At 43.6% G+C, this 14,020-nt stretch overlaps 1 protein-coding gene across 2 annotated transcripts; it reads left to right on the forward strand.

The window, feature by feature from the left end:
• The first annotated feature begins 2,858 nt into the window (after positions 1 to 2,858).
• On the forward strand, positions 2,859 to 10,254 carry LOC124661176 (protein MEI2-like 3). Of its 2 annotated transcripts, none has more exons than XM_047199033.1 (12): positions 2,859 to 3,005; positions 4,335 to 4,514; positions 4,636 to 4,681; positions 5,403 to 5,654; positions 5,798 to 6,198; positions 6,294 to 6,449; positions 7,357 to 7,699; positions 7,964 to 8,540; positions 8,623 to 8,707; positions 8,783 to 8,851; positions 9,508 to 9,687; positions 9,830 to 10,254. In XM_047199033.1, the coding sequence occupies exons 2-12, from the start codon at positions 4,404 to 4,406 to the stop codon at positions 9,947 to 9,949; spliced, it is 2,340 nt and encodes a 779-aa protein (XP_047054989.1). In that variant the 5' UTR covers positions 2,859 to 3,005; positions 4,335 to 4,403; the 3' UTR covers positions 9,950 to 10,254. The 2 variants fall into 2 exon arrangements, with proteins under 2 accessions (XP_047054989.1, XP_047054990.1); XM_047199034.1 differs by lacking the exon at positions 2,859 to 3,005 and adding an exon at positions 3,392 to 3,454.
• Positions 10,255 to 14,020: the final 3,766 nt, after the last annotated feature.

Genomic DNA, 14,020 nt, shown 5'->3' on the forward strand with positions numbered 1-14,020 from the left:
TTCTCTGGGTGTATGAAGTACCAACGTCCGCTACTAGTCTTGTGTGGGACGAAATGTCCTAATAAAACACATGTTTTCTCTAGAAAAAAAAACAAGAATGGTTTTTTTCTTATCAAGTATCTCCTCATTATTATCCATTGAATATAAGACCCTACAATGTTTAATTGTTTTAAGATTTTTTTTTATAGAAACAACGCTTTATTGATTAAATCACATCAATACACAGAGTTCCCCGGATGCACTCCGGAAAAGAATGAAAAACCTCGCTAGAGGAAACACTAAAGCAAGAATTAGCTAAGATATGCGCTGCTTCATTAAGATTGCGCTTCACATGGATAAAATATATCAACGGGAAGGAGTTGGTCATGGTCTTAATCCCATGAACGAGGATTCCAGCAGATGATTTGTCCATTGTCGACGAGTTGAGGCACTGAATTGTTTTAAGATTTGATTTGCCATAAGCACTCAAATTTATCGTGCCATCCCAAGCGGGAGTGGTGGTGTTCTTTTTGGGGTAAGGAGAGAGCGCAAGCAAAATTTCAAGTCTCATACTTTTTCTTTCTAGAGTGAGCAGTGGCATACCGCAATAAGGAAGATGAAAAAGGGCGATTTCCTCCTCAACTTGGGCAAGCACTGACACCCCATGGCCCCCCATCCGAGACACTAATTGGCGGAGTATGTAAGTGCCACACTCATCTCTCTCCGGCTTGTCATGATATGCGTTTTCAAATCAAAATTATTATTTAAGAGAGATAAGAAACTCCCAATAAGAGATATGCACATGATATGCGATAAGTCCTTTAATTTGCCCATAGTGCTTGACTCTCGACCTCTCTAGCATTTATCCCTCCTTATCCATAAGACTATAAAGAGGATGGTAATACATCTTCCATTCTTAACCAAAAAGAATAAGGTGGGTGTGGTGTGTGTTTTTTCGGAAAGGAGAGCACACACCGTCCATACTTTTTTCTCTCTCTCATTTCTCGAGGGGTAGTCCAGTTTGCAACAAAGAAGAAAAAGGAAGAGAACCAGAAGTACCTTATTTCCCATGCCATGTAAGTCATCATACTTATTGTTCGAAAAGGAGAGTACATTGTCTATGTTCGAAAATTGTTGTAAGCACACGTTCACCCCGGAAGCATGATTGTCTGGGCTTGATGATGACACAACACTATATCTTGAGCGGGTTTCTTAAACAAACGATAGCATAATAATCACTTTGATAGTCTACCCAAGCTACCATAAATTTCTAGAACCGCTAATGGGCATATGGTGTTCTTTTGTTAGCGGGAGAGTTTCCATCCTAATCAAATTTTTTAGACAGAGCAACATATTGCAATAAAGAGATAGTTGTGCGAGATAGAGAGGGGGAGGGAAGAAAAGGAGAGGGTTAGTTCAAGTCCGGACAAGGATTGTGGCCCAAGGAGGAACAAAAAAGTACCGAGCTGCACTGCATCTTCTCGTTGCGGTGTTTCCTCCGTACCACTTTCCTCACATCATCTCTCGCCTTTTTTGTCGTCACAGAAGCTGACATGGCACGTGCATAGAACATTATGCGTCCTACGGACATGTTTCGTCGACCCTATCTTTGTCGTAGCATTTGGTACACACAATATGTTTTCACCGGCTCATTTCCTCGTTAAGCTGTGGTCATCAAATGTAGTAGATAAGATGACGATAATCGACTGTGTTATTAGAACACGAGAACAATGTATGTGTGAAATTGCTACAAGCACACACTATGGTGTTTCGCTAGCCATGTTGTATTTTATTGGATGAGTCGTTCTGTCCGTAAGGTTTGACTCATGTCGTCTCTAGCTTTTGTTTTCTTCCTCCAGGTAACAAATGTAATCGATCTAGCACGATGCATGCGTAATCGTAATCTATCTTTTGTCATGTTATTAGTGTTACTCCTAAAGTTCTGATGTTGTCTTATCCGTAAGAGGAAGACAATATATAGCTTTTCGTAGCTAATTTTGTGTGTGAATTATGTGTGAAATCACTATGCGCAAACATGACATACTCTCCTCTCCCCAATTTGCGCGTGATATTTGTTTTGAAGTCAAGTTTATTAATTAATAGAGATACACAACTCCCTATATATAGTTCTCTTTTCTTTTTTGCATCAAGAGAGATAGACCACATACCCATGGAGCAATTCCTAGTTAAAATTATTTCTTACACAAAAAGGAACAAAACGGGTGGTTTGTGTCCCAAGCCACATCCCATGTTCTCGTAATATAGGGTTTTCTCTATATCACTTTCTTCACATCGTCTCTAGCCTTTTGCTCTCGGCGCAGAAGTTAACCTGTCAAGACGCGAACCAAAAGCATTCTATATCCTTATCATATTCCTGGTCGACACACCCTATGTTTTCGTAGGGTCATTTCTATGCTGCGGTTTGCACGTCAAGTGTATTGCAAGATGATGATATCGCACACACATTTTGTTAGGACACTAAGACGGCGTGTATAATCGATACCCATACGTAATGTTGTACCCTAGCAGGGTTATATTCTTCTGTTGATGGGCCTTTTTTGCACTAATCAACGGACTTGTGTCGTCTCTAGCTTTTTTTTCTTCCTAGGCTAGCATAAATGTAACCGTGGCAAAAATATTATATATCTTTTTTGGCATTTTTATTTTAATTATTAGGTACTACAGTTCTGATGTTGTCTTATCTATAAGACGATCATAAGATATCCTTTTTCTTTGTAAAAAAAGAATAAAATATTTTTTGATATTGCTACGCGCACACACATCCACCCTACACAAGCAAGCGCGGTGTGTTGTTTTTGGGGGAAGGCGAGCGCGAAGTCTTCATCTCTTCTCTCCCCCAAAGCCCGTCCGTTACTGTTTTCTTCTTCTCCATATTTCCCGAAGCGGCTGGCTGCAAATAAAGAAGAAGAAGAAAACAAGAGAGCAGTGCCCTCCCCCAACTCCGGCGGCAACCCCCGGCGAGCCCCGCTGCCGCATGGGGTGGGAGACACAGATCGGAAGCGTAGGTAAGCCCCGCACTCCTCCCCCCTCCCCGGCTCGCGCGTGATCCGTGTTTTAAGCTCGGGATAAGCAGTTTTCTTGGGGCGGCAAGGTTATGGAGGGTTGCTTGCAGTGTGGGGTAAGAGGAGAGATTGAGGGAGATGGGTTTGGCTAGTGTAATTCCGGGGTTTGGAATCGCGTAGGCGCATACCCTTCCTTCCTCTCCACCCCCTTCCTGCCTCTTAGCTTGCGGCGATGGAGAAGCAACCTGCACGGCTCCTCCCTGCTTCGCTTAGTTTACCTCCGAGTTCATGGCAGCATACCATGCCATACCATATAAGCTGCCGCCGCATGCTTACCCTCATTAGTCCAATCCCATCAAACCTACTCGGCTCTGCTTTTTTTCGCGGGTTACTCGACTCTGCTTTGGGGGCAATAGCTTCTTCCTCTTCTTGTTCCTGGTGGCAGGGTGGTGGTGAGTTGCTTCAATTGATTTCTTTCTTTCTTTCTCCCTCCGGTCCGTCGCTTTCAATTGGATTTTATTTCCGTCCTGCCCCAAATGTGGATTCGCCCCAACAGGCCAACACTTTTCCAGAAAGAAAAATTGGATGCAGTTGAAGCTTGCTTGCAGTTCCTTCCCCAGTTCGATTTGCAGTTTCTTCCCCATTTTCTTGGCCATAGACAACCATGCCGACCTCGTTATTTTACTCCCTCTGAACCCGACCGACCATGTTGTCTACAATTTGGGGATCTTTTGGCCGCCTTACTCATCCACTAGCACTGGTTTAATCCAGTATATAAAATCCCTTAAAAAAAAGCGCAGTACTGCATCAATTAAATAGTTCCACTTCTAGCTACCAGGTACAACAAGACGAAAATTGTTTTATTTTTAATTTTACGACTGAGAAAGTGGGGAGCATTAATTTTGGCGTGGCGCTGCTGACTAACCCTTTTGGCCTCCTCCTCCCATTTCTGACCTTTTCTCCCTAGATTCCTTCTAGAAAAGGGGGAGGGTTTCTGTTTCTTGAGGTGGGGAGCGGTTCCAGTTCTTCCTTCCCCTTTTTGCGACTCCTTTTTCCAGTTTGTTGGTTCACAGGTTTGTCTTCGCTTCGAAATTTTGGGTCACACAGTGCTATCTATGGTCCTACTTTAGGATGAATTCAGATGCAAAACAGTAGCATCTCTTGAATTTGGTTGACTATTTATTTCTTGTAAGGCATTGTGTTCCGCACATCCAAATTTAAGCATGTCGAATAAGCGTGCAGTTTCTGAAGCACTAGGGCTTTCTGTTTCAGGGTACATCATTCTAAGCTTGTTCCTTTGCCTTACTGTTCCACTAACTAATTCCTGATCAGGCAGTTTGAGGGCTTGAGGTGAACAAACAATAAGAAACGCGGACAAAAAGCTCTGGTCCAGCATCACCTATGGTGATAGCGTCTGGAGTCATCGACAGGGGGCACCTATCCCCATTTGGCGGCCCACCGGCCGACTCTTCGTCCTCGTTCTTCTCCGAGGATCTCGTCGTCCCACCAGAGGTTAGCAGATAACCAAAGGAAATGAGAGAGCCTTGGTTTGATTACTGTTGTTGAATAATGCAGGATAGTAGTAGAAGTTGCACCACATAATTCGTTTGTTCCCATGCTCCTCTTAATGCAGAGGCAGGTTGGTTTCTGGAAATCGGAGTCAATGGTGGATCAGAGAGGTGTGTACCATGCTCCTCCATTTGAAAAATCTTTGATTATTGTTGTTGACTCTTGATGCATGATTGGGAGTTGTCCAGTTAGGTGTCCTCTTTCCAATTCATGCTGGCTGCGGCCTAATATAAACATTTCTGGTTCTCCTTCGTGCTCAGTGTTGGTAGTTGGTAGAGTGCTGGAATTGTTGATGCTCCTGTAAAATCCACTGCTAAAGAAGACAGGGATACATACCTAACTTGCCTTATCCAACTCATGCTTTGGTGAACAGTTTGGAAACCTGTGTCTCATGTTTTGTGGAGATATGCTGCCTGATACATGTCACAGCAGTTGTTTGCGGCTAACGTAATTAACTAGCTAAACCAGAAAAATGACTAGGCTGTTGCATCGATTTAGTCCTGAAGTTTTCTTTTCCAAGGAATTCCAGTCTGGACTAGACAGGGTAGCAGATTGTGTAAGCATCCATCCGATTTTAGTAAGCATTTTGGTGCATAAAAATATCGGTGGCGTGGTTTGGCAGGGAATGAGTGGGCTCTTTTCTTACAGTGTAGTACCACTTATGGAATGTTTGCTGAAGACGGTCTGGTAGGAATTAGTTGGGAGGCTAACTAGGCAGTTAGAAAATAAATGCCATACTCAACTTGTCATTCAACACATGCTTTGTAGCTTTTGTGATACGATGATAAATTTGATGGCCCTTCAAGAACTGAGTGTTTCCATTGATGGCAGGGAGCAACTCAGCTTTTGCTTCTCAACTTGAAAAGATACACCCAATGGGAGCAAATCCAGAAGGCGGTCTGGAACGTTCAGGAGGTCAAGGCTTTGGGGGCCTAGATATCCTTCGCGTAGGTAAACTGACGGGGCAAGGAAATGGTTTGACTTTACCATCGATGTCCTGGGGTGGTATGATCACGACTCCTGGATCTAGGCTTGGCTCGTCTGCGAGAGAGACGGATATTGCTGAAACAGCTAGTAGCAACCGTGAGTTTGCTTTGCTCTCAACTATACATTTTATTTTTTGCAAGAAACTTGGTTGTCTTACGATAATTTGAAGGTATTATGCATCCAAGATGGTATACTGATTTTTGTTTACCTTGATGATCTTTTCTCTTGTCGTTTTGCAGCGAGAATAAGGGCACGTGGTGTTCATGGTCAGTCTGCTGATACACTTGGCTTCATCTGTGAGGGAGATGAACCTCTAGGGTCCATGGAAGAAGTTGAAGCTCAAACTATTGGTGATCTTCTACCAACCGATGATGATTTGATATCGGGCGTTGTCGATGGCTTTGATTTTGCTGGCCTGTCCATCAACCAGGATGATGCCGATGAAGATATATTCGGCACTGGAGGAGGGATGGAGCTTGAGAGTGATGATTCCATTAATAAAGTTGCAAAAAATCGGGAAGGATCCTTGAAGTGCCAATTTTCTGGCGAGGATTATGTCAATAAATGCCCTTCAAGGACTCTTTTTATCAGAAACATTAACGCAAGCATTGTCGATTCTGAGCTAAGAGCTCTATTTCAGGTTTTCCACTTTTTTCCTTCTTACGTCTTGAAGTTCATTTAGTTTATTTTACACTACCCTTTTAAACTTGTATATAATGTATTTCTTTACTCCAGCAATATGGGGACGTACATAAGCTCTACACCTGCAAGGACCGTGGGTATGTAATAGTGTCTTACTATGACATAAGAGCTGCCCAAAATGCAATGAGAGCACTCCATGACAAGCCTCTGGGGTTGATGAAACTTGATGTACAATTCTCCATTCATAAGGTAAACATGTTACCAGATAGTCCCTGATGTCAATTTGTGCCTTCTATGTTACATGCTGGATATGTGATACTGTTTTATCAAACTAACTTGCTAAAAAATCATGCGAATAGTTCATGTGTGTTCCTCTTTTAATCTGTGAAATTAGCCTGCTTGTATGCAAGAATCTACTCAATGACATGACATGTGCTGAAAGTAGTGTCAGCATTGCATGCCTTTCACCTCAAAGTTAATATGTCTGTCCTGCTCTTAGAGGTTATGTTGCAAGGCTTATTTGTAAGTCAAGAAACCCGGTTATATTTATGTATTTTGTAGTTCTTTGTAATTTCTGTATCTACTAGTTAAGAGCTCAGAAAGGCTGTGTGCATCACTTGATGCAGAGGCCAGGGTTATGTCTAGAAAACTAGAAGGATTTGTTATCATGAGTGTTTATCTGTAAGTCAATAAACCTGATTATACTCCCGTATTTTTGTAACTAAGTAGTTTGTAATTTGTGCATCTACTGGTTTAGAGTTTGCTTGGTTACGCCTCGAAACTAGAAGCATTTCTCAAAAAAAGGGCATTTATCATCATGACCTGATTGATTAGAAATTGGTATGAAGTTGAGTCTTGTTTTCCTAGATTTATTTAGCATCTTTATGTATTGTCTCTCACAACATATGGTTAGTTGTTTGTGATTATATACTGGTACTACCCTCTCAACTTGAATTGAGAAAAATTGCAGCTACATGAAAATATGCGAATGCTTGATGCAGTGTTTGGGTTGAAGCTGTGGACTGTTTTAGCATATGCTTAGTTCTGCTATCATGCTAAAACATACCTAAAGATCTCTTCACTTTATGACTTCAATTTCTTAGCACTGGACATCTATACAAATGTCTTCATGCTGATATGGCTGCTACTTCTTTAGGAAAATATATTTTCTCCAGTTAGCCCGCAACTGGACAGATCACCCCGTGGTCCTCAGAAGTTGTCATCGCCTATCAGAATAGAACCTACGCATCAGTACAATAATCAAGCTGCTATTAATGAACTTGGTGGGTCACTTGGTCAAGGAAACATTGGACGTGGAATGCATATGTTCCACCCACACTCACTGCCGGAGTGTCACAATAGCATCTGTAATAGTTCCGAGTCTATGACATCAAGTGGCAGGAGGGCTAGTTTTAGAGGAGATGGAGTGGATTACAGTCATCTCCAGAAAGTGGGTTCCGATAGCCTCCATGGGCGTTCCTTCAATCAGTATACTGAAGGTTAAACTTCTCGGCTTGGACTGATTTTCATTTGTCACCCATAAACCTTTGTTTTTACCTTAATGTGGATTTGTAAAATCACTGGTTTCCACAGTGACTGATAACACCACATAGTTTCGTCACTAGAGCAACATCATTTTACACATTTGCACTGTTTAAAGGCTTTGGTATACCATGTTATAAACTTGTTGACGCATGGACTAAATGTTCTCTTTGAAGATTTTTTTTTGGGGAACTTTCTCAACATAAAAGTTCACTTTGCAGGAATTGGAGTTGCCGGAGTTGGAAGTTTCCCCCTTCATGGACAGCACTACAGTAGGAATCATTCAAATGGTTTTCCTCAAAGCCCCTCCCCTCCCATGATGTGGTCGAATCCGCAGCACCCAGCGCGCATGCATGGTTATCCCGGTGTGCCACCTCACACACTGAACACTAGACACCACATGGGTTCGGCTCCGAGCAACGGAGGCAGTTTTGAAAACGTGTGCTCTGTTCATCCAGGGTCTCTTGGAAGCGTAGGGTTCCCTGGTAGCCCTCAGCTGTATCCATCAGACCTTGGTGTCTTTCCACCTGCCAGAGGAAATCACAGGGAGACCATGTTCTCTCCTGCTGGTGCTGGATTTCCATCGCTGCGACAAATGTGCCATGCAGTCAACGGAAGGAACCCTATGGTCCAGGTTTCCGCTTCATATGATGCTACGAATGACCGCATGAGGAGCCGCAGACACGATGGAAACAGTGTTCAGCCAGAAAACAAGAGGCAGTTTGAGCTCGACATTGACCGCATAGCGAAGGGCGAAGACTCGCGCACTACGCTGATGATCAAGAACATTCCTAACAAGTATGTTTGCACCTTTCTCTTTCACGTCACCGAGGGTCTGTTTTTCTTCCGTGGACTCACGCTTGATGTGCTCATTCCACAGGTATAACTGTAAACTTCTTCTGGCCGTCATCGACGAGAACCACCGCGGAACCTATGATTTCGTGTACCTTCCGATTGACTTCAAGGTATGTTCACTGTCCTAGCATGAAGTCTGGAGTTTGCGCTAGAATTTCTGGGCACTGACTGGTTGCTTTCCTCAGAATAAATGCAACGTGGGGTATGCTTTCATCAACATGACTGATCCGCAGCACATAATTCCATTTTACAAGGTATGTACACCCTGACCTTACTAGCTAACACTAAGAGCTATATCCAGTAATCTAAGAAAAAAAGAGCTATATCCAGCATTCCAGTTTATTGTATCTTCCAAGATAATAAACATGAAAGCTTATATATTTGAATAGTACTTAAATATTGCATTGTATTTCGGACAGGCTGTTTCTGCACCCTTTATTTGAAATGCATTTTGAACATATTTAAAAATGTCACATAAATACAAAAAAAGTCTCGTGTATATCTTGACATGTTACATGCTCACAAAGTTTTTTTTAGCAAAAACCGACATGTTTTGTGTCCTATGTAAAAAAGACAAATTTTGTTGCTAAAATAATCCATTTCTCGAGATATTTTTTTGTCTTCTTTTACACGGGGCACAAAAAATGTCGGTTTTATGTGAAACTTTACGTGCGCACATAGAACATGTCCCCTCTACATGCGAAATTGTTTTCCTAAATTTTTAACCTTTTGAAATATGTTTTGTACATACCAGGTGCATATGCACCCGGGATCAGTTTTGAGTTTCTGATTGTATTTCACATTTTTTATGTCTTGCTTTTATCCTTTAGGAGATTTGCTACTATGACTTGCTCTTTCCAAGTGAAACTATGTTGACAGCTAACTGGAGAGAGACAAACTTTTTGTGCAGACGTTTAATGGCAAGAGATGGGAAAAGTTCAACAGTGAAAAGGTGGCGTCACTTGCGTATGGCAGAATCCAGGGCAGGAGCGATTTGATCTCTCATTTCCGGAATTCTAGTTTGATGACCGAAGACAAATGGTGTCGTCCTATACTTTTCCACAAAGACGGACCAAATGCAGGGGATCAGGTACGAGCCCATTGCGCTCTCAGCATCATTTTTTACGCACCTGTTCTATGGATTCCATTAGTTAATCACTTTCATTATCCATGCTAACAGATTCATCTAATGATCTGAATATTGACATTGGAGTTTCATGCATCTTTACCAGGAACCTTTCCCCGTGGGGAACAACATTCGTCCTAGGACTCTCCGAAACAGGCCGCTCCATAGCTCAGATGTTAGAGGTGGTGATGCGAGCCTGTCGACCTCGCCTAACCAAGAGATCTGAAGCCGCGGAGCGAACGCGGTGGAGGGCGAGGACCCGCACTAACCGGGGACTGGAGAAAGCTGCAATAAACCGGTGTCCCCAGTTTTGCTATTTATTTTTCTCCTTGGCAATGTCGGGGCGGTTTCGCCCCTTTTAGTTTGGAGAGGAGCTGAGATATGGCGACAAGGCGCAAGAAGAGGTGGTGATGTGTGTTTTGGGCTGTGCTGGAACGAAACTTGTATAGTGGAGCTGTGAGGGGGTGTTTTGAATGTTATTTGACCTGAATGTATGGAAAACTTTGCTCGTTTTTGCACAGATTAGCTTGATCTTGTTGTTTCGCTGTGTATGATTGTCAACGTTTTGGTTAGGCCTGATGAGCACAGAGCACATAGCATGGAGGAGCAGAACCTGACACGGTGAGAGATGCTCACTCAGATGTATACCAAGATATATATCAAGTGTCAGCGAGTACTAGCTTAGAACTAAGCTACTGTACAAGATATGACATTAAACACTGCCTGCTGCATTGTCGCTTTGTTGCCGATATCTCACACATTCGACTTAGACGGACAGCACTGCTCACCACGGAGCCACGTCACAACCATACCAGGAGCCTACATATAGTTCTTGAGACGAAAATAAAGTGTATGTGACGCTACTGTACTGACAGGGAGTTTTGCAGTAGCATCATACAACACTTAGCAGTAGCTATCATACACCCAACAACTTGGGAGAGGTTGAACGGACAGTAAGATAGTACACCTAGCAATGCCGTGGTGGAGAATAACCCAATTAGCAATTTTATAAGTTAGTCATCATTATATCGAAGACTTATGTGACAATTACCTAAAGGGCCAAGTCCACACATCGATTTAAAGATGCAGTATAAACGGGCAAAGTCATTTCTTCTAAACCTTGTAATTTTATGCTGGGTTTGAAACAAGCTTGAACAGGGTTATTCGCACCTGCTTCTTGATAGCCTACAGCTATTTCCTGCACCACTGGCGCGCAGTGGGAAGAAGTCCCCAGCGCGTTCAAGATGGACCATGGGCCTAAAAGCCACGTTGTTTGGTGACATGCACAGAGTTTTTTCGGTCCCATCGAGATTTGGGCTCTGCCTATTTGGTAGGTTGGTTTTCAGGCCTTGTAGCAGCTCAGGACGACGCCAGTATTGTTGCCAGTATTGTTTGGTTGCAACCCATAATCCGCTTCCGCTTACCTCTTCCCTGCGATCAACAACACAAGCAAGAACACAATCATAGACGACAGAACTTAGTAGTGATTATAGACAACACAAGTTCACGACACACAATTTTGCAGACACGATCATAGGTCTGGACACGCATACAAGATCATAGTTCAACACACTAGACACGAATAGCAACTAGACACGACATGGTACCAGGTTAGCTTCAGACATGATGCTCGGAGACGACACACCTGGTGTCATCGCCATGGTACGAACACCTGCTCACTACCCCAGTGTAGGTGTGGTCGAAGATGATTACAAGGTGAGGAACTGGCCTACCTTGAGCTGATGGGCGATGGCGAAGGCCGTCCATCCCTGGTCGATGAATGCGTCATTGCCTTCTCTCCTCGTAGTCATCTTCCAGTTGCATCCAGTGTTGGTGGTGACGATGATGTTGGAAGGAATTTCTACGAACCACTTGACGAAAGCTTTAGGGATCATGAGCCGGCCGAAGGTGGGCTTGAAGATGATGCGGAGGAAGCGGTCCGGCTCTGCGTCCTCGTGGAAGTGGCCGACCTTAGTCGGTCTTCCACGACGCTTCTTTGCTGGTCCCTTGCCGGGAACCTCAGCAGGTGACCCAAACATGATCTTCTCAGTCTGCCAGAAAAACACAGGCCATTAGAGGTGTGCTTGCTCACAAGTAGTAAGGCCTAAAAACGGACATTGATAACATTAGTAAGGCCTCATACATTTGCTCAGACGGCATACATAGGGAGTAGCCACAAACTAAGTGTATTGTGCAACGACTGTGGCACACATGACTAAGTTTGAGGCTACCACCTAGCCTTTCATTGTGCCTTTGTTGAATCATTGGCCAATACAAATGAGGCCTCATACATTTGGTTACATGGCAGGCAGAGGGACTGTCCCCAAACTAAATCTAGTGTGCAACGGATATGGCACACACGACTAAGTTTGAAGGCATCATCTTTCCCTCCATTGTGCCTTTCTTAAATCATTGGACAATGCAGAACTGAAGAAGCAGAAAAATGCAAAGCAGGGTATCGTAGGCCTCATACAATTAGGACATATGGAGGATATGTTTGACCGTAACCAATGGCATGGTCATGTTAAGTCATGCCATAGGTTCTGATCAATCATCTCCTCATACTATGACCTCAGGTTATAATCATTGGCCTAGTTCAATCAAGAAACAACACAAGTAGCAGTTCAAATTGAGTACATTACGAGTGGTACTTGGGGTACATTAAAAATTCTACTTAGGCCACATTACAAATTCTCCTACAGTACATCTAGAACACATTCATCACTCGTCACAAGTAGCCCTAATCCTAGCTTATCCTTGATTGCAAAGTTCACTTGAAGCAGATCGTATATGTCATACTCTAGCTTTCTCTTCTCAGCCTCCAAAGCCTTTTTTTCCGCCTCCCATTCCTGTTTTTTAGCCCTCATCACTTGTGCTTGTGTTCTCTCTAGATTCTTGAGCATAGCAACTTCGTTCTTCAAGTCCTCTCACTCCTCTTGCGTCTGAACAAACTGGCGCGACTGAAAGGATCGTATGCCGCACCTAGAGGGGGGGTGAATAGGTGCTAACCAATTTTTAGTTCTTTTTCAATTTAGGCTTGACACAAAGGTAAATTCTCTAGATATGCAACTAAGTGAATTTACCTATATGACAAGGATATCAACTAAGCAAGGTATAGCTACGCAGTAGTAGATAGAGTGGGATAGAGGTAACCGAGAGTGAAGCACGCGATGACACGGAGATGATTCCCGTAGTTCCCTTCCTTTGCAAGAAGGTACGTCTACGTTTGGAGGAGTGTGGTTGCTACGCAAGCCAAACCAACAGCCCACGAAGGCTTCACTCGGATCTCCCGTGAGCAACGCCACAAAGGCCTAGCCCACTTCCACTAAGGGATTTCCTCGAGGCGGAAACCGGGCCTTTACAAAGTTCTTGGGGCACACATCCACAACCAAATTGGAGGCTCCCAAATCCGTAACAATACAACAATCAACAACAACACATCAACAACAAATCAACTAGGGAACCAAATAGGAACACTAGCATGAGATCCCTCAAACAAGAGAGGGGGAAATGAAGAACGCTTCGGTGAGGATGTAGATCGGTGTCTTCTCCTTCGAATCTCCAAAGATCAAGAGCTTTGGTTGGGGGAGGAAGGAGATCTTGCAAATCTTGACTTTCTTGAGGTGGCTCTAATGGAGGTGGCTTGGCAGATTTCTTGTGTAATGATTGAGCAAGCAACCAAGGTAGAAGAAGGGGGGTATTTATACCCCCTCCCAAAATTGAGCCGTTGCTGCTTCCGGGGGGCGGATAATCCGGTCTAAGTAGGGGCCGGATAATCCGCCCCCCGGATAATCCGGCCTTCAGAACAAAAGCGTGACATTGTCCGGCCAAAAATCCGGCCCATGTCCAGATTCACATTTCTTCCAGTCCTTAGCCAAAATCGGGGGGCCGGATATTTCCAAATATCCGGCCCGGATAATCCGGCCCCGGTACAATACCGGGACATTATCCGGGCAAATGTCCGGCCCCCATACCGCGCCGCTTTCCCTCGAAGACTTAGCCAAATCGGGGGCCGGATATTTCAAGAATATCCGGCCCGGATTATCCGGCCTGGCCATATTTTTCCCGTTAACTTTTGACGGACCGACCAAATCCAACACACGCAAATATGAAACTATGTAATCCCTGTACCACTTAATCAAACATTAGTGTATCACATATATTGACATCAAACACACAGAACATAATGCAAGAGATGTTCTTTCAATCTCCCCCTTTTTGGTGTTTGATGACAATATACGGATTTGCCAAGGAATCACAATATAGACAAGCATGATGGCAAGACATAGAGGCACTC

This window comes from Lolium rigidum, chromosome 6 (assembly GCF_022539505.1).
Source record: "Lolium rigidum isolate FL_2022 chromosome 6, APGP_CSIRO_Lrig_0.1, whole genome shotgun sequence".
Classification (NCBI taxonomy): domain Eukaryota; kingdom Viridiplantae; phylum Streptophyta; class Magnoliopsida; order Poales; family Poaceae; genus Lolium; species Lolium rigidum.

Coding starts and splice junctions, on each gene's coding strand:
- LOC124661176 (XM_047199033.1), top strand. CDS start 4,404: ATGGTGATAGCGTCTGGAGTCATCGACAGGGGGCACCTATCCCCATTT. Junction 4,682..5,402: donor GTCAATGGTGGATCAGAGAG/GTGTGTACCATG, acceptor CATTGATGGCAG/GGAGCAACTCAGCTTTTGCT. Junction 6,199..6,293: donor AGCTAAGAGCTCTATTTCAG/GTTTTCCACTTT, acceptor TCTTTACTCCAG/CAATATGGGGACGTACATAA.